The sequence below is a fragment of the Marmota flaviventris genome, chromosome 6 (genome assembly GCF_047511675.1).
Source record: "Marmota flaviventris isolate mMarFla1 chromosome 6, mMarFla1.hap1, whole genome shotgun sequence".
NCBI classification, from domain to species: domain Eukaryota; kingdom Metazoa; phylum Chordata; class Mammalia; order Rodentia; family Sciuridae; genus Marmota; species Marmota flaviventris.
Genome location: NC_092503.1, coordinates 158,693,685 through 158,720,898, shown reverse-complemented (window position 1 = coordinate 158,720,898; position 27,214 = coordinate 158,693,685). Strand labels below are relative to the sequence as shown.

At 36.3% G+C, this 27,214-nt stretch overlaps 1 protein-coding gene and 1 pseudogene across 15 annotated transcripts; one reads left to right on the top strand and one right to left on the bottom strand.

The window, feature by feature from the left end:
- Window positions 1-26,394, top strand: LOC114082313 (zinc finger protein 300-like). 15 transcript variants are annotated; one of them, XM_071613753.1, is made up of 8 exons: window positions 102-186; window positions 8,534-8,636; window positions 9,280-9,363; window positions 9,951-10,020; window positions 11,925-11,989; window positions 16,016-16,076; window positions 20,110-20,236; window positions 25,128-26,394. In XM_071613753.1, exons 4-8 carry the CDS (start codon window positions 10,018-10,020, stop codon window positions 26,231-26,233), a joined length of 1,362 nt encoding a protein of 453 aa, XP_071469854.1. In that variant the 5' UTR covers window positions 102-186; window positions 8,534-8,636; window positions 9,280-9,363; window positions 9,951-10,017; the 3' UTR covers window positions 26,234-26,394. The 15 variants fall into 15 exon arrangements, 14 of the variants coding, with proteins under 14 accessions (XP_071469852.1, XP_071469854.1, XP_071469865.1 ...); XM_071613752.1 differs by lacking the exon at window positions 102-186 and adding an exon at window positions 4,763-7,204; XM_071613757.1 differs by lacking the exon at window positions 102-186 and adding an exon at window positions 4,764-7,204 and having other exon boundaries at window positions 11,946-11,989.
- On the bottom strand, window positions 3,619-4,400 carry LOC139706096 (B-cell CLL/lymphoma 7 protein family member A pseudogene; annotated as a pseudogene).
- Window positions 26,395-27,214: the final 820 nt, after the last annotated feature.

Below are 27,214 nucleotides of genomic sequence, written 5' to 3'. Positions count from 1 at the left end.
CGCACGCAGCCGGTGATGAGGGGGCGGGCTTCCACGAACTTCCTTTCCCTTCGCGTCTGGAGCCAGCCAGTTTTTCAAACTTTTTTAGGCTTTCTGTCCTGGATCCGGAGCCCAGGTTTCTGTGCTATGGAGAAGCTGAAAACAAACCACAGGGAGACCGCTGAGAACCCTGAAAGCCAGGAAATGGTAAGTGTGCCTTGTCATCTTGAGACTGCGTAGGAAGGTGGCTTAAGGCTGACAGGAGTGGCAATGGTGGAAACTGGCAGTTGTGGCTAGGGACTCCTCCTGGTCCTCTCCAGAGTCTTGTGGCCAGAGAGTCTCTCTGTAGCAGCTTAGCCTTCACCTCCCTCTTACTAGTCTAGTGAGGCTTACATCAGCAGTTGAAAACCTGGGCATGTTGTTTCATTATTGTATGGTGTTTTCAGCTTCTCTCTTTTTTTTTTGAATTTTTTTTTTTTTTTTTTTTTTTTTTTTTTTACTTTCTGAAATGGAACCATTGTACATTGTACAAACCATCTACTGATGGAATAAATAAGTGAAAAATTATACTGCTGTACCACACACTGTGAACGTCTAGAGCGTTCGGGTCCCTGGGTAAGGGTCACGAAATAACCAGGACACAGGGGATGCAGAGCAAAAGCAGCAATTGCAACTGCATGCTGAGGTTTATTTGCAAGTTCCTTTTATATTCTTCTTCTAACAAAGCAAGCAATTCTTCAATAACACTTTACCCACATTGCCCAAATATCATGCGTCAGGGGATACACAGAGCTAGATTCAGACTGTTCCTTTTCATTTGATAAGTACCCTCTTAAAGTTCTTTGTAGACATTATCTAATCCCCTGAAGATGCATTTGTTTATTTAGAATGTACTGTTCCCAGGATAAGTATGCAGGAAGCTTCTTCCTCTTGGCCAAACCATGCAGAACTTGTGCCTTGCGATAATGGGAAGAGAACGTTTCCTCCTCCTAACTGAGGTTTGCCTCAGCTGACCTAAATCACAGCCACAGATCTTGCAAAAAGACAGGCCTGAGGGAGCTAAACTCTGCACACTTAAACCCCAACAACACACAAAAGAAGAAAATCATTTAAGAGGGGGGAAAATTAGGTAACGGTGAAAAAAGGCTCTTTATACCTCTATCCAGGTCCTCGGCCATCATGAACATTCCAAACCATGACACCTTTTGATGATGGGAGGTCACCACCCGTATGAATCCATCATCAGCCTTCCGGGTTATGGGTGTAAGTGCCAGCACTTTGTGGAATGTGTAGCCCAGCTCCCCCACTTTCAAGTTTTGTGGGGGAGTTAAGTTTGCCCTGGGAGCCCATTAGGCCACGGGGCCTGATGTCCATTTCAGGCAATCGCTTAGGATCCCCACCCCTGGCTCCGCCGGCTAAAAGGTCTTAGATTCCGTGGTGGGGACGAGGGCGAGGGGTGCAGGGTGGGTGGGGAGCAGCAGCTCCGAGGAGCAGACTGCCTGGGGAAGGAAGCACATTGGATTTCTGCAGTCTAACCATGCCACAGGGAAGGCCTTTCCGGCCAGCGTGGTGTGCAGGGCCGCTGGCACTCTGTGTGGCGTGGCCTTGGCAGGGCCCAGCTGGTCCCAACTGCTGGCCCATTCCTACCTTCAGGCACTTCAGAGAAAAACTAATGACAGCCTTGGTACCGTGGACATCTTCATCCTCCACCGGGCCGGGTCCCCTCGCCTGTCCAGAGAGGCCACGTGAGCAGAGGAGGCCTGGCTGCCTTCCTGTCTCCATGGATGCTGTTGGAGTCTCCTTCAGCTGTCTGGGTTGTAACCTCTCCGGTTTTCCAAAACAGAAATAAATATCCAGATTCATCTTTCATCAAAATGGAGCTTTGCTGCAAAGAAAAAACGTTACTCTAACTCTACAGGATCTGAAGTTGAAGCCGCCTTGAGATACATTGAGAGGTGGCACCTGGGGTCACTTCCACGCTGAGGCGCAGAACACAGTTCTCAGCAGAACTGACCGCCTGAGGGGCAAAAGTGATAAGTACAAGGATTTTTTTTTTTTTTTTTTTTTTAAACAGAACCTTTCGGCATTGCTCACTTCAACATTAAGATTTTTCAAAGTGTTTTTTTTTTTTTTTTTCCTTCCCTTATTTCAGGAGACATTTTGCATGAGGTATTTGAAATTCAAGAACATTTTGATTCTTCTTGAAGTGCAGGAAATGTATATGCTCCCTTAAAAACAACAACAACAAACAATAGGAGCTTCACCCTCAGAAACTCTTAGAAATTGGAACCTGGCAGACACTTCCCATGGTGGTCGGGAGAAAGATCCACATGTCACAGTGGTACCTGAATATGCACCAATTAGCCCAAACACAAACAAAAACCCCCAACAAAACCCGAAGTCCCCCTCCCACCCCCTAGTAACACACAACTCAAAGGGAGTCAGAACTCCAGTGCAGTAAAGAAAGCTGAGGAAAAGGTTTACGGTCTGAGGAGTCCGTATGTTAATTAAGAGCAAACCAGGCCTCAAAACTCAATAGCTAGGCAGTTCATCCAAGGGGGCATCTCTGCTTTGAGAGGACCCTCCCAGCGCAGGCCGCTCACAGGGAGGGGAATTCAGTCGCTCCTTTCTGGAGGGTGTGCAAATCTTTCCAATTCCTTGGTGCCTTGACTCTGGCCTTTAAGGCCCAACCATCAAGGCCTGATCCCTGGTGGCATAAATGTCCTGGGAATGAGATTCCATCCAACTGTCGACTCTGGGAGTCAGAACATTTTGCAGAAGTGAGTGGGTTTCCTCCAATTGCAATCTTGCCTCTGGGGCTGGGGGAGGCCAAGGATGGGGGTGGGGGGCTGGTCAGAGGGCAGCAGGTTTCTATGGATTTGAAATCCAAGCAACATCCCGTGAGAAAGTTCAGCACCAGCTGCTCCCTCTGCCTGCTCCCACCTCCTGGCCCTGCTATCCTCTTAAGGAGACAAACACGCAGTCAGCCAGAGAAGCCACTTGGTCTTCGGAGGTCCAGGAGGAAGCAGTGACGGAGGTGGTGGTGACAGTAGGGGCAAGAGGGTGGAAGTGCCAGAAAAATCTAAGGGCTTTGCATGTCCTTCTGGGCTGCTGGGAACTTGGAAATACCCAGCCCCCAAGGCCCTGAGGAGGTAAGGGCATGGCCTGGACCCGAGGAGGCCAGCCCTTGAGGACTGGGCCCTGGCACCTATAATTCCTGGAGTCCTGGAGGCTGGTGCCCACCCCACCCAGGGCTCAGAGGAGGCCCAAGTCCCCCCTTCCAAAACTGGGCCAGCTGAGGAGTGTCTACTGTCCTGCAGCTCCAGCCTGCCCACTCCACAGCAGTCCTGGGCAGGAAGGAGCAGGGCGAGGAAGGTTGTGGCCGCTGCCTCATCCGGACTGAGAGGGCACTTTGTAAAGGGAGATGCAAAACAACCAGGAAATGCCAGAGGTCACCTCAAGGGCACAAGGCACAATAAAAGAAAGTGGAAGGAATTGGTAGCACAGTGAACAGCCCCCGACAGAAAAGTGAATTCCTGATGGGTACCACCCTCCAATAGCTGATATCCATAAATAGAGAAGGGGGGGGGGAACAGCAGCAACACCAATGTGACCCTGGCTTCCGAGACAGTGTGGACCCTCCTGAGCGGTCAGCCCGCCTCCCAGGACAGCCGCTTCGGGGTTCGGGTGTTTCGCTTCACAGCAGAGTTCTTCAGTGTCTGAGAAGTTCGCCGTTCTGGGTTTTCTTGGATTTGCACTTGGTAAACTTGAAACATTAGGAGTCCTGTTCGGGCCCAAGAGGAATGGCGCTCACAGCGCTTTCTAGGGTGAGCCGGAGGAGCAAGCTCCCTGTCTACGTCTCTTCCGAGTTCTGTTGAGAGGCTCCAGCTTCATCTGTTTAGAGGGTGGCACTCCTTCCAAATCCTGAGAGATCGTGGACATCTCTGCCGCCAGCCCCGACTGACGGCTGCCGTTCTACTTTCTCTGAACTGTTCATCGAGTTTTCCATCCAAGACTGAGTTCTACTCATCAGAAGCGGCTTTGGCCCCAGGGTGCTCCTTCCCCTCGTCCACTTTGGCTTCTGTGCCGCCGCTGGGCATGGTGGAGTTGGGCTCTGGTGCAGGGCTGGAGTTGCTGCTGTTCTCCTGTTGGATGGGGGAGGCATCTGCTAGGGAGCTCTGGTGGCTGTTATCTTCGTGCATGTCCATCATCCCGGGGAGGTGCTGTTCTCTGGGGTGGTGACCTCGGAGCCACACTTCAACTTTTGGCTCCGTCACAGGGACCCATTTGTAGATTCGGGACGTGTCACCCACAGTCACCCACTTCTCCCATTTGCGCACTTTCTCGATAGCCGCCATGACCCTCTTGACATCATCTTTGGCCCGGCTCCTGGTCTCGGCTGGAACCGACCTGCCCAACATGGTTCTGGCGGGGAGAGAGGATGGGGGAGTGCGCTCACTCACTCACATGCAGACCACACACTCTCGCGTGTGTGTGCGTGCGCGCGCACACACACACACACACACACACACACAAAGCCTGATGCCACCGTGCGCTGGGGCCCAGTGCCTTCATCTTCTTCCTAAAGCCCTTTGTGGGCTTCCATGTCCCAGGAGTCCAGCATGAGTCCAGGTTGCATAGAGAAGACTGAGATGATCATCAGGAGAACCCAAAATCCATTTGTTGTACTCATGCATGAGAGAGGCTGCTGATTTTAGGGCTTGTTACTCATGAGGGTTTGTTTGTTTGTTTGTTTATTTATATATTTATTTATTGTGTGTGTGTGTGTGTTGTTTTCTTTTTGGTACCAGAAATTCAACTCAGAGGTGTTCATCCACTGATTCACATTCCCACCCCTTTTTTAAAAAAATATTTTTATTTAGAGACAGGGTCCCTTTGAATTTCTTAGGGCCTCACAATTTGATGATGCTGGCTTTTAACTCATTCTCTTCATGAGTCCCGAGATTTTTAAATGTAGGGGAAGCAGTATCTCAAATCCAGAACAGACATCTGAAATCCAGAACTTCAGTTTAGCTCTCCATAGGTCTCAGAATACACCCCTAGTTTTCTAGCTCTCTGTTCACATATCCAAAACTAGGGTTCTCTGTTCACAGAGAAAAAGCATAAAATAGAATAGATAGTATAATCACCATGTAATGTGGATAATGGGCCTCACTCAAACACACCTGGTGGCTAACTGGTGTTCTGCCCAAAACCATGAGTAAACTTCTAAGATGGCACACAAAAATGAATTTTTTTTTTTTTCTGATATCATTCCTCATACCACATGTTGGGCGCTCTATTTCTTCTTGCTTAAATAGATTTTTTTTTCTTCAAAATTCATGAGACAAGCACCCAGATTCAATTGGCAAACTGAGAAATTTTGGTTCATCTCAAAACTCCACTTTCAGCATTATTAATCATTATTTTCCCATGTTTTATTTCAAATGTATGCATCATTCTTAATGTTTTTCTTCAAGAACTGGAGGGCATTTTTAAAATATTTTAATTTCTCATTCTGAGATTTTCACATGAGAAGAAAGCAGAATAAAATTAGGTGACATTAAAAAGAATGAATCTCTCCTAAATGAGGTTTATGTGTCCCATTTAAGGATTTTTAAAAACTGTAATGGGTCATCAATGAGGGTTTATTTATTTATTAATTTATTTGTTTGTTCATCTATTTATGGTCAGACCATTTTATTAAAATAACCCACAGAAGGGGCTGGGGTTGGGCTGGAGATGTGGCTCAAGCAGCAGCGCACTTGCCTGGCATGCGTGCGGCCCGGGTTCGATCCTCAGCACCACATACAAACAAAGATATTATGTCTGCCAAGAACTAAAAAATAAATATTAAAAAAAAAGAAGGGGCTGGGGTTGTGGCTCAGTGATAGAGCACTCACCTAGCACGTGCAGGGTCCTGGGTTCCATCTTCAACACAACATAAAAATAAGTAAATAAAAATAAATAAATGAATAACCCACAGAAACATGCCAAACATTTCAGGATACTCTTTTCTTCTGGTGTGGCAGGAAAAAATAAAAGTGGGACTAACTTGAATTTAAATTACATGCAAGTTCAATCTCTCTCTCTCTCTCTCTCTCTCTCTCTCTGTATTGGGGACTGACTCTAGGGCCTCATGCTTAGAAGGCAAGCACTCTACAAGCTGAGCTATTTACTCAGCCCCATTTTTTTTGGGGGGAGACCAGCGATTGAAGTCAGGGGCACTCTACCACTGAGCCACATCCCTACCCCTATTTTGTGTTTTACTTAGAGATAGGGTTTCACTGAGTTGCTTAGTGCCTCACCATTGATGAGACTGGTTTTGAATTCATGATCCTTATGTCTCAGTCTTGTAAACAGCTGATATTACAGGCATGCACCACCATGCCTGGCCAACTTCAATCGTAAGGGCTAAAGTACACAGCAAATTAGATCAAAGTCCATGTCAATATCTTGGTACTATATATATAAAGTTGTTGATAGACCTTATATTTTATTTACTTATATGTGGAGCTGAGAATTGATTCCAGTGCCTCACATGTGCCAGACAAGTGAGCTCTACTGAGCCCCAGCCCCAGCCCACTGGTACATTTTTTATGGGGCATATTGGAGATTGAACTCATGAACACTTGACTACTAAGTCAAATCCCCAGGATTTTTTTTTTTTTTTTTAATTTATTTAGAGACAGGATCTCACTGAGTTTCTTAGCACCTCACTTCTGCTAAGGCTGGCTTTGAACTTTTGATACTTCTTCCTCAGCCTTTTCAGCAACTGGGATTACAGGCTTGCACCAACACACCCAGCCCCTGGTACATTTTTAATACCTGTTTTACGTAGATTTTAACCACTAGCCTTTACTTTTTCTCTAATATATATTGGATTTGAATCCATAACCCAGAAATCAGTGAAACAGAATCTATTTTTTATCTCCAACACTGCTTTTGGTTATGACAGTGTCTGAGTTAAGATTCCCCATTAAAGAATTTACTATGTCTTGTGTTCTCATTCTGACCTCCCATATGACCTAGTTCTGAGTTTTAGAATATCTGAAACAAGGTTCCCAGAGATTCCAAATTTTTTGGAGTATTTAGAAAACACCACTCTCTGAGTCTTGCCTTCTAGGGACCAGTTTGAATTTTAAGAGTGCAGCTTCTGAAGGGATGGACTAATTGGATGCTTTGCAGCTGGAAGGCATTTTCTGATATACTTTCTATCTAAAAGGTACTTTATTTGTTTCCTTTTATTAGATACTGTGAATAAAGATACAATAAAAATAGACATGTGGCAATATCTTTAGCAAAAGGATTTCAAATTTTTTACATATATACCTTGAGTTATTATTACTGGATTGTATGGCATTTTTTTTTTTACCAAGAATTATTATTTATATCTTTTTATTTATTTAAATACTGGAGATTAACCCCAGGGCACTTTACCCAGTGTGCTATATACCCAGTCTCCAACACTTTTATTTATTTATGTATTTTTGAGAGAGGATTTTACTGAGTTTCTTAAGACCTTGCCAAGTTCCTGAGGCTGGTCTTTAACTTGAGAATAAACCTCAAGTTTTCTACCTCTTATCCTCCTAAGCCACTGGGAGTACAGGCATGTACAACCTTGCACTGCTACCCCAAATTATTACTAGTGGATTATGTGGCATTTTTATTTTGGCCTTTTAAAGAACCTTAACACTTTTATAAAAATATATTTATTAAATTTATAATGTCACCAACATTTTTACATATTTGTGTACCCTGGAATCGCTATTAATTATGAGATATTTGCTTGGTTTTTGTATGGTTTGGTGCTGAGTATTGAACCCAGGGGTGCATACCACTGAGATACATCCACATTCTTTTTTATGTTATATTTTGAGACAGGCTCTCATTAAGTTGATTGTAGCCTTTTATGTTAATGAGGCTGTCTTTGAACTAATAATTCTCCTGTGTCATTTTTCATTGCTTGTAGAATTTCAGGCATATGCCACCATACATAACAATTTTAGATTTTTATAATAGCCATTCCAACAGTACTGCATAGGCTGCAGAAAATTAGTAGTAATTAATATTAATAATTTAATTCTCATACTTGTTAAAGTATGAAACATATACTTTGAAAGCTATGGCTATAGCAAGTGAAAAATACAGCCTAATTTCCTTTTAAGATTGGAAGCCATCTCATCACAAAGGCATGAAAAGTTAATTTCTGCTTCATTATAAATTACCATGATTTGTAAACTTGCTTGAAATGCCTACCAGTGCCTTGAACTCACCCATGTCTGGTTTTCCCTGATGAGATAACAACCCTCCCTGAAACTTTAGTGATGACTCATAAATTCTGGCTTTCCCTGACCAAATAACAACTCACTCTGAAACTTTAGTGGTGCATCATACATTCTGATGTTGTGATCTAAATTTACTCCCTAAGTGCTAAACCATTTAGACCATTAACCTACTACATGCCTTTGTATTATGTTTGTCAAAACCCTGTTATCCGTGTAAGTTCTCAAGTCACCCCGCTTTTGCAACTTTTTGTGCTATGAAACTGCAGTCCTAGAGAACTGGAGTGCTGTCTTCCTTTCCCATGGATTTCAGGAGAGACTGTTATGCTCAAATGCGGGACCCCCAAAAGAGCACCAGAGACCAAGATTGATGTAAGTACCAAAGAGGTTTTTATTGCAAGCTAGCTCAGTCCTCTACACTCACAGCAACTGGTGGCTTAGAGGCCCTGAGCCCGGGGTTTGCAGCAGTTTTATAACTCTTTGGGGAAGGCAGGTACCCCACATACATCATAGCATCTCTTAGCAAATCATCACACACCTTGGGAAAATCATAAAGAACTCTAAAACATGATTAGCACATTCACTGGTGGGAACAAGTTGGGTAAGGGTGATTGGTTAGTACAAGATGGGGATTCATTCGAACTGATTGGCTTAGGCCATGAGGAGAGTATGTGCTGAACTATATGGTTTCCCAAAATGTTATCATCCACCATAAACTACTGGAAGGGTCATTTGGAATTCCAGGAATTTTCCCTGTCTCATGCTGATTGGTGGCTGCTAGGGGGTTGCTATGGGTCCCCACCTACCCTGACTGAGTCAGGGACACCTGACACAGCAGATCTCTCCTGTTATTTGTAGATAAACAATGCAGCAGGGTGGGTATGAGCCTAGGAGTGCTCTGTGGGTCTTTGCAAGGACAAGAGTCATGCCCCCTTCCTTGGACAGTCTTTGCTCTGAGGTAGAGGTTGGTTTCTCACCTTGTACCTTATGTTTTTTTTTATGTATTTTTTTTTAGCTGTAGCTGGACACAATACCTTTATTTCACTTATTTATTTTTATGTGGTACTGAGGATTGAACCCAGTGTCTCGCACATGAGAGGTGAGCACTCTACTGCTGAGCCACAATCCAGCCCCTTATGTGTTGTTTTTATTCGGTATTTTTACTTTAGGGAGTTTCTTCCCAGTTCAAAGCTCAATCTGTCACCTAAAAAGAACAGAGATAAAAAAAAATTTAAATAAAATTTGAAAGTTATTGTCATTATTTTATATTAATTCCTGAGTAATATACAAGCATATATAATCCATAAACTGAAATGACCTTATATATAAGTTTAAATGAAAATGTTCTGTTGGTTGGGTTAGTTCCCACTTATGGAAAAAAAACTTGCCTTAAAATAGTAGCAGCCTGGGGTATATTTCTCAGATTGAAAAAAAAAAAAAAAGAAGAAGCACTCAATGACCTGAGATTCTAGCCCTTATTCATGCCTGAATTGGATAATATTCCCTGTCACTCAAAAAAAGGGCTCACTTCTCTCACATTCAATGTTCATGATCTGAAGCTCCTTCCAATCAAGAGCATTTTGTGGGAACTGTCCAATCCTGTGTGTCATCAGGGAGGAGGAGGGTGGGCTTTCACTTCTTATCTCCAGAGTCCTCCATTTTTTCCATTTGAATCTCACCCTTCAGAGTCACAGGTTGTTCTGCTGTGCAGGAACTGAGGATCCCAAGTAGCCCTACTCCTGAGAACCAGGCAATGGTGAGTGTGCATTGGCCTAGCAAGGGAGGCTGGGGCAGAAAGACTATTGGAACCACAAGACTGGCTGTGTTGAAAACAGGAGCTAGCAGATTGGGACTCTGGGCAGTCTCTGGAGTCTTCAGACTTAAGTCCTCCACTGGGCCACTATGTCCTCAGTCCTTCTGGCCAACCAGGTGGGGAACATGTCAATGGCAGAGACCCTTTGCTGTCTTCCTTATGCTCAAAGGGCATCCTCAGCACCTGCATAAAATACTATGTGGCAGGGGTGTTCCTGCAGCCCAGATGCTGGAGATTGACAGGTGGAATAATTATCAAAATCAAATCTCCAAGGGCCATTTTCCTGCAGGAGAGGAGCTGTCATTTTCGGGTACCTAATTTCTTCTTGAGCCAGCTAATTTTCATTTTGACTTTCTTTTATTTTTACTTTCTTCATTGTTATTATTTTGTTAAAGTTAGGTGAACTGAGGGATACTGTACTACTTGGCCATATCCTTGGTAGTGAAGCCAGATTTACAGATAGGTAGTTAGTGTAGTTAGGTAAATTGGGTCTAATATTCAATAAAATCAAGAATGAACACCATATTGAGAATGGAGTCCAGGAAAAGGGGAATTGAAAATGTCCCAGGGCTCTGACCCCATCCCAAGGAAATTTAAATGAAGCAGCTCACAGCAAACATGGAGATGCTAATCCAAAAGCCCTTTCTGCCCAGATAACTCCTTCAGCCCACCTGTCCCCCACACTTTGGGCCTTCCCACCTACATTCCATCACTGCAAGATAACAGAACAAAGGAGAGCAATGTGACAGGAATGCAGGATAGCTGAAGGAAGACCTTAGCTATAAAAAAGCTAAAAAGACCTTAGTTAAAAAAAAAAAAAAAAAAAATCCCTTTCATGAATTCCACCTCTTGGGTCCCCTTTTTCCTCTGGGGAGAAGTCTTTTCTACTGTCCTTTAATAAAGCTTCTACTTTCCACTCTAAACTTGCCTCGGCGCACTTCTCTGGTGTTATACTTCAGCATTGGGGAAGCAAGGACTATTCACCAGTAAACAGCCCTAAGAGGTATAAATTTATTTTGAGAAAGGTCCTATCTAAGTTGCTGAGATTATTTTTGTTATGGTTTGATTTATCTAGAATTTGCTATTACAATAAAACATACTGTTTTTACATACATATGCATTCATATGGGGATCTTATTTATATTGTGGTGTTTTGATGATTATTGTAATATTATAATTTCACAATATATATGAATAGTAGTAGGTCATGATGAGTTCTTTTGTTGCTCTTATAATTGAAAAGGTTTTTGGCTAAAGTTACATATAACTTTGTAGATGAATTTTGAAAATTTATGCTGTGGTTTCTTATTTCATTTAAAGTAAAGCTTGTTTTTTTTTTTTTATTATTATTGCATCATTGTTGTATTCAATAATCAGGTTTATTTTGACATAGCCATAATACATGGAATATAATTTGCTCCCCTTCAATATCCAGTAGTTCCCCTTTCCTTATTCTCCTACTTCTTCTATCATATATTTATTTATAGTTTTATTTTAATTATTGCTTTATAGAATATAAATAAAAATAGACTTCACTGTGATATATTCATATTTGTATATAGCAATTTTGGTGAGATATATTGTGGGTTAATTTGAAGGAAAATTATCACCTTTATAATGATTAGTTTTATCATCTATACATGGGATGTATAATTCAGTGTTTTATGTGCTTTTTGTGACTTTTATTTTCTCATAAGTTCTACATGTTTTGTTTCTAAAAATGTACACATGTGAAATACCACTTGCATCAGGCACCTATGTAAAAATTATACATAGTGTTTTATGCTCTTTTTTAAACTGGATATATTATGAAATGAGACTGGCCCTAGCGACCATTTTTCCTACAGATTATATTTATCTCTTCCAAGATGTATATTGTGTTGTGCCATGCCCTTGGGCTTCAAGTGTTTGGGTGAGTACCATTGCATACTTATATGTTATCATGATCACATATGCTCTAATTTCAGTAAATCTCTGTGATGGGGAGTATCATGTATATTCAATATCAAAATAGTTTCCACAAATAGATACTAATTTAAACTCCTTTTGAGTTAATGATTATTAATTTGTTTTAAATGTTCATCAATATTACTTAATTTTTCCCATGATGGGTTTTTATTTTGGATTTATTAAATTTCTAAAGATTTTGAATTTTTGTAGTTAATAAACATATCTCTTGTATAAATTTGTAGTTCAAACTTCTGTCCTTTTTATCTTTTTGGCTTAAAAGATGAGAAAATGATCCAAAAATGCAGCTAGAGATTGATTTCAAGGAAAAGAAAAAGGTTTAAATTATTTTTTTAAACTGACTTTTTTTTTTACTCATCATTTATTATAAGTTTCTTGTATGATTGTAAGGGTAGGTTATTTAAAGTGGATTCTAGGGCTTATCTTTGTTAATTACTATGGGAAAATTAAATAAGAAATTTCTCTATACTATGGCTGCAGGAAAATGAATAAATTTCTTTAAAATCATATGGTAATAAAATTATTAAATGACATATTCACTAAACATCCACTCCTTAAAAAAATTTTTTTTCTGTAATATTTTTGGCAGTGAATTATGAATTCTATTTCTGGATTTTGGGGTTTAATATAAAATCATATGGAATACAATTTGGCCAATCCTAGAAATATTCATACATAATTTGTTGTTTACTTAATGATATGTGGTGGAGATAGCAACTAATGAACATATTTATTTTTAGAAATAGTTACTTTTTTTTTTTTTTTCAGTTTCTAATAATCCTTTTAGATTTATTTCCTTACTGAGTCACTCAGGGCCACTGATGTGTTTTTTTTATTTTGTAATATCCAGGCATTTACCCGTCTAAGAAATCTGTCTTGTGAGCTCTGTTTCTGAAAAGTTTCTTAACATGAAAGAAAATATATATATTTATGTTGCCCTGAAATGTATTCTCAATGCACTCTCTTCAAAATGGAGAGAAAATAATATTTCCCCAGACTGACATCCCTGTGTCAGGAGCTAACAATACATTGATGGTCTTTGAAGAAATTTCTACAGTTCTGTCTCTGGGTAGTTTTCTGTGGGCTGGTGAATTGCCATTTAGTATCCAGATACCCATGTTTTTTCATCTCTACTATGGGAATAATTTTAGAGGGCACAGATGAATAATGCTCTCCATGGGGCTATGAATACCTGTATGTTCTGTGGTGCACAGCTGACAAAGCCCCTGGGAGACACTGTGCAGATTCTAATTGGTTAACAATTATCTGCTACTCACATGAATTTTTTTTCAAAAGCTTGTAATAACCTTTTCACTTTAGGCATCCATGTCATCCACATTCCCAAGTATAAAAGTTTGAATCTTTCTTTTCTGAATTCCAAGTTCCATTTCTCTTATGGTTCAATGTGATGCAAATATATATATATATTTTGTCTTTCTTTTACACAGTGTTTCTAATAAAAAATGTTCTCTGCTCCAAGCCTATATTTCCCATGTCCAGCTATGTTTAGAAAATGACGTAGAAAATTGTATTTGATAATTTATAAAGGAGAGTTGAGAATACTTCTTGCTCATGTCTCCCTTCCTTAGAAACTGAACCAGAACTATGCTTGGCCCTGTAAAGGGAGCACCATAACCAATCATATATATAGAAAAAATGTTGATTGATTGTATATTCTCTTCTAAGAATTCTCTGTTAAGACCCTTGGCCCACTTCTTGATTGGGTTGTTGTTGTTGATGATGTTGTTGTTGTTGTTATTATTATTATTATTATTTGCTTAGCTTTTTGAGTTCTTAATGTACCCTAGAGATTAGTGCTCTATCTGATGTGTGAGTGGTAAAAAGTTCATCCTAGGATGTAGGCTCTGTCTTCACCTCACAGATTGTTTCTTTTGCTGAGAATAAACTTTTTAGTTTGATTCCATCCCATTTATTGATTATCTGTTTTAATTCTTGTGTTATAGGTGTCTTATTAAGGAAATTGGGGCCTAATTCCACATGATGAAGATTAAAGCCTGCATTTTACTCTATTAGACACAGAGTCTCTGGTTTAATTCCTAGGTTCTTGATACACTTCCTTTTCAATGACCAATTCCCCCTTTCCCAGTATTATCAGTTACTGTTCTGCAGTATTATCAGTTACTTTACCCATATTATATTTCAAATGAACACGGTATTTTCAATTGTTAAAACAAAAGTAGGTGAGACTTTTAAAGTATTTTTTTTCTCTCTGGGTACAATGATACATGCATATTAATTATAGAGACTCAAGTGTCTAAGCCAGTAAGATTGTAGTTTCAAGGTAAACATCAGTAACTTAGACAATTAGAAAAACCTGTCTCAAAATTCTAAAACATGTCTGGGTATGTAGCCCAGAATTAACATGCTCCTGTTTCAAATCTCCAGTACCATAGGAAAAAAAAAAAAATCAAAAGCAAATTTTTTGTTGTTGTTGTTTATGAGCATTTTACATGATTGAAAAGTAAAGAAGAATCCCTTGATCTTGGCAAAATCATGTGTTTCTATTCTTCCTTTGTGTCTCCAAGGGCAGACCACCTTTCAGAGTGTTTTTATGCTCTGATTTCCTTTTGTGGAATGTATATGAGAGCATTCTCATTCCCTACTCTAGTATTTTCCTGGAACTGTGTTTCAGAACTATGTAATATGAGGATCCCACAGCTGGTACATCTAATGCCTCTCGTAAGTCCAGACCAGTACTTGGGGCTTTTCTTGTTCAAGAGCAGTATAAATGTAGAAGGTTTAGTTTGTCAAAGAAGTAACTGAGAGAACTCTCAATTTCCATTTTTTTAAAATGTCTTCACTAATTTTATAGTCTAGCACAGTGTTTCTTTCTTCCATATTCATATAATTGGAGTATTACTTCCTATTCCACTTTTTCAGAGTAGCCATTCTAACAGCTGTTCTCAAGCTGCAGAAGAAGTTAGTTGGCTGGTGCACTAAAATTCTGATGCAAGCTTTTTAGATTCCAGGGTGCCTTATGCTCACTGGAAAAAAATTGATGTACACCTATTTTAGAAACAAAGATGGATCTGTGATTCTAATAATTTTTCTTCACTAATATTAGAGATTTTAGCTCATTACAATGTTTGTACACCAATGTGAAACCACTCCTTTTTGATCTAGGGAGATTTGCACCCGCACAGTTGCCAGTGCTTTCAATGCTTTGAGGTTTCAGATGTAGTCCATTGAATGTAAAAAGTTACTTACAAATTACTTACAGAAAGAATTAGTTAGGTCTGGTGTTATTACTGAAGTGAGCTGGGTGTGAGAGCTCAGGAAGTGCTAAACTGCCACTTTGGATTTTAGTGGTGGTCTGTATTTCCCTGTTAATTTTTTGGTACTGTCTAGATAAACGTTCAACTGTCAGCAACAGCTCTTTGCATTTTTAGAGAATGTTGGCAAATCCCTCTAAGGGATTAAAGGTTCCCTTAAGATTTAACACCTCTTCCACTCTGGTCTAATGGAAAAAAGCTCATGGATCTTGCATGGCCTTAGAAAACCACTTACATTTTTTCCCCCTGGAGTTGATACTTGTATACATCTTATTCCTTCCTCTGTGTGTACAGATAAATTAGCATTCAAACCTGGAATCTAAAAAGCTTGCATCAGAATTTTAGTACACCAGCCAACTATAAGGTCTTCTGCAGCTTGAGCACAGCTGTTAGAATGGCTACTCTCAAAAAGTGGAAGAGTACATAGTACTCCAATTATGGATATGGAAGAAGGAAACACTGTGCTAGACTATAGGAAATTTAGAGTTAAATATGCTGTATTTCAAACCCAAATCAGTCTTCCTTTATTCCTATTAACACTGGATTTGGGCATTTTGTTCTAGTAATATGGCTTATTGCTCAAATCAGGATGATGCTCAAGTGCATTCTACTCATCTCTTGGTAGATTTTTTTTTCTTTTCAGTTTTCCAATGTGTGTGCCTCTAATTCCTTTACAGTTTTAAGAAGGACTCAAAACAGGAGTATATATTTATTTGGTGTATCCATAAATGGAGGGAGGTTTGTATTCTGCTTTTATTTTTATTTTATCTTTTTAAAAATTATCTTTCTTTATATCTGCTGTTTGGTGAATGCTTGTGTATAATTCCAGTATTACACACATTCTGCACACAAGTCCCTACTTATGATCTGTGTCTCTTGTTCTAACATCTACTGAGGTTGGATTGTAGCATTCATTCACATTAAATACTTTTATTGATATGTTTTGATTTATATACTTACAAGACTTAACAATAAATATGATATTTGCATACACATGAATTACCCTATGTAGTTTTCTGTATTGTGATTTCTTTATCTTAAAATTACTACACTATTGTAATATTATAACATGTATTAGTGTCAGGTAATGATCACTAGTACATTTGCTCTTATATATGAGAGAGTTCTTGGCTAATTTTATATACATTTAAATTTCCAGGAGAATTTTAGAAGTTTTTGTTTTGATTTCTTTTTTAACAAAAAGTAAATCATGGTAAAATTTTGACCAGTTATTATTATAGGTTAAATTAGGGAAAATGGTCATTTTTATAATAGTTTTCTTTGTAAATATGTTGAATATTTGAATCTTTTATGTGCTTTTTCTGTATTTTTATTTTCTCAAATACTGCATATTCCTTTTTTAAATATACTTGCATATGAAATGCAATATTCATGTGACATCAGCATAAAACATACATGGTATTTTATACTATTTGTCAAACTGGATATAATACATCAACAAAAATTCTAGCTTCTAGAATTTAATATTTATAAAATTTAATAATTATTTCTTCCTCTTTAATCATGCCCCTTTGTTTCAACTGTGAAAGAATATGGCTGTATTCTCATTGTACAGTCACTGTAATTTTAGTCTCTGTTTCTTGTGTGGGTGTATCATATACATTTGATTACAAAACAGTTTCTACAAATGAATAATAAAAGCTTAAATTTTTATTTTCCTCTTTTGTGAATGCATTTATTCCACATATTCATCAATACTATTTAATGCATCTATATGATGTGATTTTATTCAATGTTACCTAATTTATAAAGATTTTGAGTTTTAATGATTATTGAACACTTAAATATATCCTTTTTAAAGTGGCTCTTCAAGAATTTATTCTGCTTTTCTTTTGCAATGTTTTATTTTTTCTTTCTTCTTATAAGTGTTTGGTTATATGTGAGGAAATTAGTTGTTTTTTTTTTTTTTACCTTGTCACTTTTGCACCTTTTAATGTAATATTTTGATGAATAGATTTTTTATATTAATATTTTGTAATTCATAAGTTTAAACATATTATATTGTATAATTTTGAAAACAGAAAACTATTTTTTTTTCTTTTGTGATATTAGGGATTCAACCAAAGTGTCCTATTGCTGAGCATATCCTCAGCTCTCCTTTAAATTTTATTTTCAGATGGGGTTTGCTCAATTTCTTCAGTTGGCCTTAAATTTTGAATTTCATGCCTTAGACTCCAGAATAGAAGATATTTCAGGTGTGAAACACCATATGCACCCTATCTTTTGTATGTAAACTTTTGAGCTTTGTACTTTCTTATATATTTCAGTATTATTTATTAATAACTTATATTCAGCATTTAATGTGTCAAAATAAGTTGTTATGTTTTATGAGTGAAGGGATAAAATAGCATTTTATTATCACACTGTTTTCCCAATATCCTAGCATCTTTCTTTGGAATGAATGTCATTTTTCCTCTTCCCTGCACTGTAATCTTCATTATGTATCACTGCCTAAATAACAAGAGACTTACCAAGAGTTTTATTGTTGTTGTTTTCTGTAATTCCACCAATTATTTTATTATGAGGTCTACCCTGATTGATTTAACTTCATAACATCAATCATGTGGCATCATGGTATTTTGGTCAGCAGTAGACTTTATGTACAACAGTGGATATAGCAAATGTCTTAGCCATGTACTAGTCTATACCATCTAGATTCTTGTCATTACACTCAGAGAATTGAACAATTGCAGAATATTCTTTGGATAAATTTTTCAGAGTGTATTTCCATCAAGTGAGAAATAATTATATATGCATATATTTGCAATTATGTATTATATAATTGACATAATTTTTATTTGTTGAATTTTCAAATTTGCTAGTGCTTTTTTAATGGTATCTTCTTTTTTTGAAAATTTGTACTGAAGATTGAACCCAGGGGTGCTTAACATGAAGCCACATCCTCAGTCTTTTTTTTTTAAATATAGTTTATTTAGAGACAGTCTTGCTGAGTTGCTAAGTGCCTCAATAATTTGCTCAATACAATATATATAAGACAATATTATATATAATATTGTCTTAGAATTTATGATCCTTTTTTCTTATCCTCCTCAGTCCCTGGAACTACAGTTGTCCATCACTAGACTTGGCCCATTTAGTTTTTAAAAGCACCAACATTGATATTGGTAACTCTCTCTGTGTTATGTTCATCTTCAATAGCTTCTAATTTTGCTCTTTTGCTTAATATTTTCTTTACTTTTAGTTTATAAAATTCACTTTTCATTGGGATGGATGACTTGATAATAAATTCTTAATCATTTTATGGCTTACTATTTTTTTTTCTGTATGTTTTATTTTCAACCTCAGGTTTAGATGAATTCCAATTATTGCAGCTGTATGAAGGTCTAAATGAAAGATAATAACCTGTACAGATATTGTTAAAGTAAGGAAACCACAATTTAACTCAGTTTTTTGACTGCACTGTATATACCCAAAGGATATAAAATCAGCATACTACATTGACACACTCACATTAATGTTTATAGCAACACAATTCACAATAGCTAAGCTATAAAACCAACCACTCAATAATGAATGGATCCATTCAATGATGACAGGATAAAAAACTGTTTCTTATGTATACAATAAACTATTAATCAGCCATAAAAGAACTACTTTATGATATTTGCTAGGAAATGTATGAATCTGGAGATTTTATGCTAAAAAAAGCAAAACATTTCTTTAAAACCAAAGGTTGAAAGTTATTGCTGATATGTAAAATCTAAAGTTCATAAAATGAAGAAGGGTAAGAAAAGAAGATCAGTAGATTGCAAGATGGTAAAAAAAAATAAATGAATAAATAAATAATGATTAAATAAATAAAAGGGAAGGGGATAATATTATTAAGGATATATATATATATATATACCTGAGTGAATCCTACCATCATAGCCACCAACAAGAACAGGATTTTAATTAGGATAAGATATATTCCATGCTTGCTTCATACCCTAAAAATTGATTTCACTATCAGGTAGAACTAGAAAGAACCAATAAAATATTTTTAAAAAATTATATTTGTTTGAAGAGCTATATGTATATTCTATTATAAACATCATACAATATATACATCAATCAAAGTTTATATATATATATATATATATATATATATATATATATATATATATATATATATATAATGTGAAAAACGTTAAAATTATAAAAAGGAAAATCCAAACAGGATTGTTGTTGCTATTTTGTATATTAATAACATACACAAATCCCATAAAATGTTTGAACTTAAATTCACTATTAAATATTTCCATTAAGTGGTCTGTCTACCTTGTTACATTTGAAAAATTTTCTTATACCATTGGTATTGAAATTATTACAGATCTCACTGCATATTAATAACAGCCAGCTTTATCAGAGAAATAACAAACAAGATTTTACACTTTAGTAAATGTCTGATTAGTGGTTGTACAATTAGAATTTGAGGATTCCCTTTCTTAATTATCTTAATTTTCTTATCTGAACAGTATGTATAATTTAGATCATGACATAAAAATTATAAAATATATATTTTTGTGGTAATGCCTGAGTTTTAAATTGTGTTTCATAAATGTGGAGTATATATACTTTTTTGAACTTAAATCGCTTTTTCTGCAGAAGTAGGTAATGGTATCTTTGTGTTCCAAAACACCACCTACATGATAGTCTACTAACTCTCATTTCAACTTCAATGACATTACAGACTGTGCAAATGTTCATGTGGTCAATGTGTTTATTTATTTACCTATTCTTATTTTAGGTACTGTTAACATTCAGGGATATAGCCATTGATTTTACTGAAGAGGAATGGGAATGCCTTCAACCTGCTCAGAAAAACTTATATAAAGATGTGATGTTAGAGAACTATAGAAACTTTGCCTTCCTGGGTAAGTTTAATTTCCTTTTAAATAATTTAATTACTAATTATTATTTAATTTACTTCTCTTGTGTCTTCTGGGAACTTCTCTGTAAGAATGAGTTTCAGATTTGTGTTTCAAAGAAAAAGGGCATTTTTAGTACAGATATTTTACTCTTTAATATATATTATTTTATTCTCTAATCTCTCTCTTTCTTGGTGTGTTATACATCCTTCACTTTAGATAAGTAGTACCTGACATAACTTAGTGATGTAAACTATTGTATCCTAGACATAGCAGGGGACACAGTTGAGATGTTCAAATGGAGAAAACCAAACTAAAAAATGTTGACAGAGTAGTTATTCAGCAGAAAACATTTTCAGAAGCTTATGTTTATTTCTTTTTATTGTAATCATTGAACACATACTGCCCTATATTTATTACAGTTTCAAATTCTTTGTAGTCCTCTGTTTTCTTCTTTACTGATGTCCCAATTTACTCATATTAACCACCAAAACTTACCTTTTGTTGTGAGGGCCAGCATGGTCTCTTACAAATCTTCTTGTGAGGAAACCTGTGAAGAAGCAAACAGAAGAGAGACACACACACACATTGAAAAGAAAAAAAGAAAAAACTGGCCACTCATCTTCTTGGCTGCACATAGTATACCCCAAAATCACATAGCTTCTGTTACCATTCATACATTGTAACCCAGCCTTATTTTAACCCCAAGTGCTAGCTAATCAAGATAAGGTACAGTTAATACAAACATAGAGCCCCTTCTCCCTAAGGACATTACCACAGAAACTAGATAGTGCACCTGTAGAGTTGTCTTAATAGCTTCAGGGAGAAACTGCTGGGCATTAACATTGTGGGACTCAGGGTGCCAGTTACCATCACCCTGTCTATTTCCAAGGTAAGAATACCTATAGCCCCACCTCCTTTTTTAAGGCCTTTTGAATAAATAATATTACTTATCTCCTTAATGCTGGTGGGGGCAAATTTGGGCAGTCATAAACAACAGCAAGTGCCAACATTAGTAAACATTCACCTATGAATATTTTTTGACCCAGGTGAAATTGAGTAAACATGAAGTTAGCCATTCCAACAAGTCTAAACATCCATCATCTTGTTGGACCTTACTAATGATATATTTAAGTTAATCTAACTCTTTTGAAATAAAATTACAATTATCACTTAACTTGAAGGAACACATTTTATTAAACTTCTGGTATCTTTTATGATGTAGCAATAATAGACAATCAATTGCAGCATGATTGTCAAGTATGGCTTGACAATGTTTTTGTTCTTCATTAAGCATTTAAACAGCCATGGAGGCATGACTAATACTTTTTATGGTAGCATAGGCGAGTTTCATAGTAGTTTTGTAAGCCCGTTGAGCTAATCCAGGGGAACCCATTAAGGAGAAGGTCAAAGCAACAAATTCTGCCTTAGAGAGAAGATTCACTGAATCATCAGAGTTTTTATCAAGAGGAATAGACATTTTATGAATAAATTGTGCAGGATTGTGACCTATGAAATACTATGTGGATGGTAAGGACACAGTTATTCTGCTAAGACAACAATGAATACCATGAGACGTTTTTGCAGGTATGTAACAATTTCATCCAAGTGAGTCAAGATATTATAATGGGTTGTACAAGTCCAGGATCTGACAGTACTGAATTTCCCACAGCTAGTGTACAAAAACGGAGCAACATTGTTACTAAGACCAAAGCATTTACAGAGTTTTGTGTGAGTTTACCAATCAAAGCAGTAAGAAAGTTATCTAGAGCACATTCTAACCTCATTTTAGCCAACACCTATTGAGCTGAGGTTGTTAATGGTTTTATATCACCCCAAGTAACTGAAATTATAGTATCTTGGGTTCCTCTTTTAACATTTCTCCTCTTTTGAGGAGAATGATTATTCTCTTGTTTGGAGGGACTCTTCTCTTCCAGGGTTAAATGAAACTTAGGAATCAGCTTGTGAAGTCCCTGATGCACATTTATAATTGCTATATTTCATGCATCAAGCTAGAGTCCAAACAGGAGATGTTGGCATAAGTGTAGCAGTCTATGCTTTGCCCCATGTGATCAAAGGCATAGGATCATGTCATGCTGGGTCAGGTGGAGTCTTATATATTACCTAATTTTTTTGGTAATGGATGTTTGTGAATAAAATGTCTATTCACTGCAGATGACCAATTTTGAGTATTTAACTTTATGTTGTATATTGAGCATATTAACTGTAAATAAAACAATGTTTAATGCATATTAATATGAGAGAGGCTAGATCTTTGTTTCTGTTTTAGAAGGCAAGTATTAGGATACCACTCAACAAAAGCTTGTCCAAAAGGATTATGAGAAATTTCATTATTTAAAACTGTGTCTTATTGATTCAAAATTGTGCAAAAGGATGAGATGTAAAGGGAGGGGCATTATCCACCTTTAAACAAATAGGGCCTCTAGGAGCAGATCATGCTTGGTTTCTTTCCATGCTCTCTGCAGGAACTGACTTGGCAGTTTCTTTGTTTAGATTCAATTCTGTTAGTAATTTTTTTGTTGTTGTTTTGTTTTGTGTTTTGCAATATTGCATTGATAATCATAAATATTTTGAACTGAAAAATTCATTATACTTCTACTTTGTAAGTTGTTTTCTATATTTCTTATTATTTTCTATTTTGATTAATGATTTAATTTCTGGATCATTGCTTTTTATTGTGGCATGCTTGGATTATTTATATATATATATATATATATATATATATATATATATATATATATATATATATATATATCCCACTTCTCTTTATATATCCTTTAGGTTTTTAATTTTTACACTATTTCACAAGTTGCTTAGACTTGTCTTAAACTTGGTTCTCCTTGATAAGCCTCTCCCATATTGGTAGAATTTCACCTTTGCACACTAGGAATGCTTCTCTCATTTTTTCCTAAAGAATTATTCACATATACAATTTGTGCTTATTTATATTAATATTTTTGGTCTCAATTTCACTTTTTAAACTTTCTTTAAATAGTTTTTTTAATTTTTTTTTAATATTTATTTTTTAGTTTTCGGTGGACACAACATCTTTATTTTATTTTATGTTGTGCTGAGGATCGAACCCAGTGCCCCACGCATGCCAGGCAAGCACGCTATCGCTTGAGTCACATCCCCAGCCCCATTATTTAGTCTTCTTTGAGTAATTCATAACAGGCAGTATCCTTTTTTGTCACTTGGATTGAGCCATGCTTCTCCTTGTTTATATTTGCTGTATTATTTTTATTTGTTCATTAAAGGAGCCAACCATAGGTTATATAGCCCATTATGGGAAAAATGTATAAAAAACTTTTAAATAAATAAAAATAGGCAAGAACAGTGCTACATCCTTGTAATATTTGCTAATTGGGAGGCCATGCAAAAGTACTTCATGTTTTAGGGAGGTCATAGAAATTTAGAAACAGCATGACTCAAAATAATTTTTAAAAGGCTTGTGTTGTAGATATAGAATTTGGGGGGGTTAATCTCAATCACTACACATGAAGAATTAAAAGTTGGATGACCTAAAGATCCAGAAATTCCAGTGCTAAATATGTATCCATGAAAATTTAAATCAGAAAATTGAAGAGATACCTCTGCTTTTGTGTTTAGTGCACATATTGTTTTCATTTAAAGCTACAAACTCAATGTATGTGCCCATCAATGATTAAATGAGTAAAAATATTGTACTTATATACTATTATTATTCAGTTGTAAAAATATTTTATCTTTTAAAATGTTATAAGAAATATATGCAGGACTTTGCATTAAGTGAAATGTGGCATGCAGAGATTAAGTTGCAGGAGCATTTGATTCACATATGGAAGTGTGGAAATCAGAAATTTAGTGAGTAAAATTTTGCTCACCAAGTACTGTGTTTTGTGTAGGGTTGATATTATAGTCAAAGTCTCATATTTTTTTAAGTTTTATTGCACATAAGAGGCTCAAGAGTTTTGTTTTACCACATGGTGATTGTATTATGTTCTTTATAAATACTATTAGAAGGAATACAATACCTTGTAAGAACCAAACTGATAATTATATGAAAAAATGATTATGCTAATTCATTCTTTTTTTGTGCATTATTTCGTTCTATTTAGTCATTTTACATTGTACATATAGTATAAAATACATGATATATTTAGGAAATAAACAAAGGTGTATTTGTCAATGGAAGAAATCATCATATCACACAAATTTAGAAATAAAAAAATCAATTTATTATACTTGATTGTTATGTGTTGACTTCATCCAAGTATTATAGCCATAGGCTATGCAAGGTTTTTATAGTCTTTTAAAATGTTTTTTATGGAAAATTTTATAGACATATGTGTATATTTCTTAGTAAATTTTTTGTTCATATTTCTTTTTAAGAGTCCACAGCCTCTTTACCCTTGTTGAATATTTGTGGTATTATCACTTAAAATATACTAGTTATTTTCATGTCTGTATGTCATGGTAGACCAAAACCCGTTTTTGGACACTCTTTGAAAAAGCCACAAATGTTTGTATATGTTTTACATATTTCTTATTCTACTGAGAGTGAAGGTAGATAGTAGATATTTCCTAAATACACAATACTATCTTATGGAGGACAAAAGGCTGTGGATGATAAAAGTAACATACTTACCTTCTCTTTATTATATTACTTTTCTTAATAATGTACTCATCTTGGATACTGTGGTCTGCACAAGAATTGGGGTAATATTCTCACGGTAATTTTGTCTATACATTTTTATTAAACTGATATATTTTTTTTCTTTATGATGATTTGGACTTACACCTGATGTATTTATCTTAATTTCATGTTATGTATGCAAAATATATTTATCCCTGTCTAATAGATATGTTTTTTTTAAAAAATTTCTGTGTATTTCAGCCATGACTCTTCATGATACCCAAGAATATTCATCAGAAAAGGGCATAAAACATATATTTCACAAAGTGATAAGTGGGAAATATAAAAGTTGTGATCTTGACTATTTACAACAAAAGAAAATATGGAAAACTACAAGTGAGAGTGAACACCAGAAATCATATAAAAAATCAGGCCTTGTTCACCACCAGAGAATTCACACTGGAGAGAAGCCCTACAAATGCAAAGAATGTGGCAAAGCTTTTAGTCTAAAAACAGACCTTATTCGCCACAGTAGAACTCACACTGGAGAGAAGCCCTACGAATGTAAAGAATGTGGCAAAGCTTTTATTCAAAAAACAGACCTTTTTAGGCACAGAAGAACTCATACTGGAGAGAAGCCCTACAAATGTAAAGATTGTAGCAAAGCTTTCAGTCAAAAAGTAGGCCTTATTCGCCACAGCAGAACTCATACTGGAGAGAAGCCCTACAAATGTAAAGAATGTGGCAAAGCTTTCAGTGTAAAATCACCCCTTATTTGCCACAGCAGAACTCACACTGGAGAGAAGCCCTACGAATGTAAAGAATGTGGCAAAGCTTTTACTCAAAAAACAGACCTTTTTAAGCACAGAAGAACTCATACTGGAGAGAAGCCCTACAAATGTAAAGATTGTAGCAAAGCTTTCAGTCAAAAAGTAGGCCTTATTCGCCACAGCAGAACTCATACTGGAGAGAAGCCCTACAAATGTAAAGAATGTGGCAAAGCTTTCAGTCGAAAATCACACCTTATTTGCCACAGCAGAACTCATACTGGAGAGAAGCCCTACAAATGTAAAGAATGTGGCAAAGCTTTCAGTCAAAAAGTAGGCCTTATTCGCCACAGCAGAACTCATACTGGAGACAAGCCCTACAAATGTAAAGAATGTGGCAAAGCTTTCAGTCAAAAAGTAGGCCTTATTTACCACAGGAGAACTCACACTGGAGAGAAGCCCTACAAATGTAAAGATTGTGGCAAAACTTTCAGTCGTAAAGTAGGCCTTATGTGCCACAGTAGAACTCACACTGGAGAGAAGCCCTACAAATGTAAAGAATATGGCAAAGCTTTCAGTCAAAACTGCACACTTGCTTAGGGTGCCCATCATTCATTGTTAAAAAATATTTAGCTATATAAAATTTTAATACTCTATGTCACATTGTGATTTAATAGAATTTTAATAAAATATACATTAATAATGCTGAAGTCTTTTATTGAATCTTATATCAGTTTATGAAATAAACATGCTATATGTGATTTCCTCAATTCTAAGTGTCTTGTGTTTTAAGAAACTGTATGGACAATGCAAATTAAAGTTAACATACTAATATGAATAGCAGAAGCACCATGGGAAAGATGAGAATGAAGAATTGGGAGATTCCATCATTATAGGTGTAATTTTCTCAACATTTTTTCAATGTACCTAACCCAGTATTGATACCAAAATTAATGAGCAACCTCTTCTCATGCTGAATGTGCAAGAGGCTTTTATATAAAATGAAAACAAATGCAAATGTGTCAGAGATGCATTTTACACCATTAGTTGAAAATACAATTGATTGATCAGTATCTCACTGTGTTTGTGTTCAGTGTGCAAGAAAAATGGGTAAAAAAAAAAAATCCACGTTACAGAATAACAACTTTTTTTTTTTCATAAGGAAACTGTCAATGTCATTTTGAAACAACATGACAATAAACTTTCCCCTATCACATAAAGGAAAGCAACAATTCTGGTAAACTTCTTCATTTTATTCTTTGAATATGCCAAGTATTCTTTGGCAAACTGCCACATATATTGTTTTAATTTCACAGGTGTAAATTATATCTGGTTTTGTCTAAATTGCTACTTATTTAATACAAATTTGTTGAGAAATTAATTCTGCATTAGCTGATTAGTGAAATATAGTGAGGAATGGAAGTCATTGAAAGCTCTATGATTTGCAATCCCAGAATGGTGGGAGGAAGCTGTATATAATCATGAGAAACATATTGAGTACTATTAGTATGTTCCAGATATTTATTTTCCTTAATATCCACTTTTCACATAAACTAGTGCTTTTAAATGGAACTGACTATT

What these genes read in the sequence shown, in the direction of transcription:
- LOC114082313 (XM_071613751.1), top strand. Translation starts at nt 16, where the DNA reads ATGAGGGGGCGGGCTTCCACGAACTTCCTTTCCCTTCGCGTCTGGAGC. An exon ending in ACCCTGAAAGCCAGGAAATG is followed by an intron (nt 187 to 20,109) that starts GTAAGTGTGCCT and finishes TTCTTATTTTAG; the next exon opens with GTACTGTTAACATTCAGGGA. An exon ending in TAGAAACTTTGCCTTCCTGG is followed by an intron (nt 20,237 to 25,127) that starts GTAAGTTTAATT and finishes TGTGTATTTCAG; the next exon opens with CCATGACTCTTCATGATACC.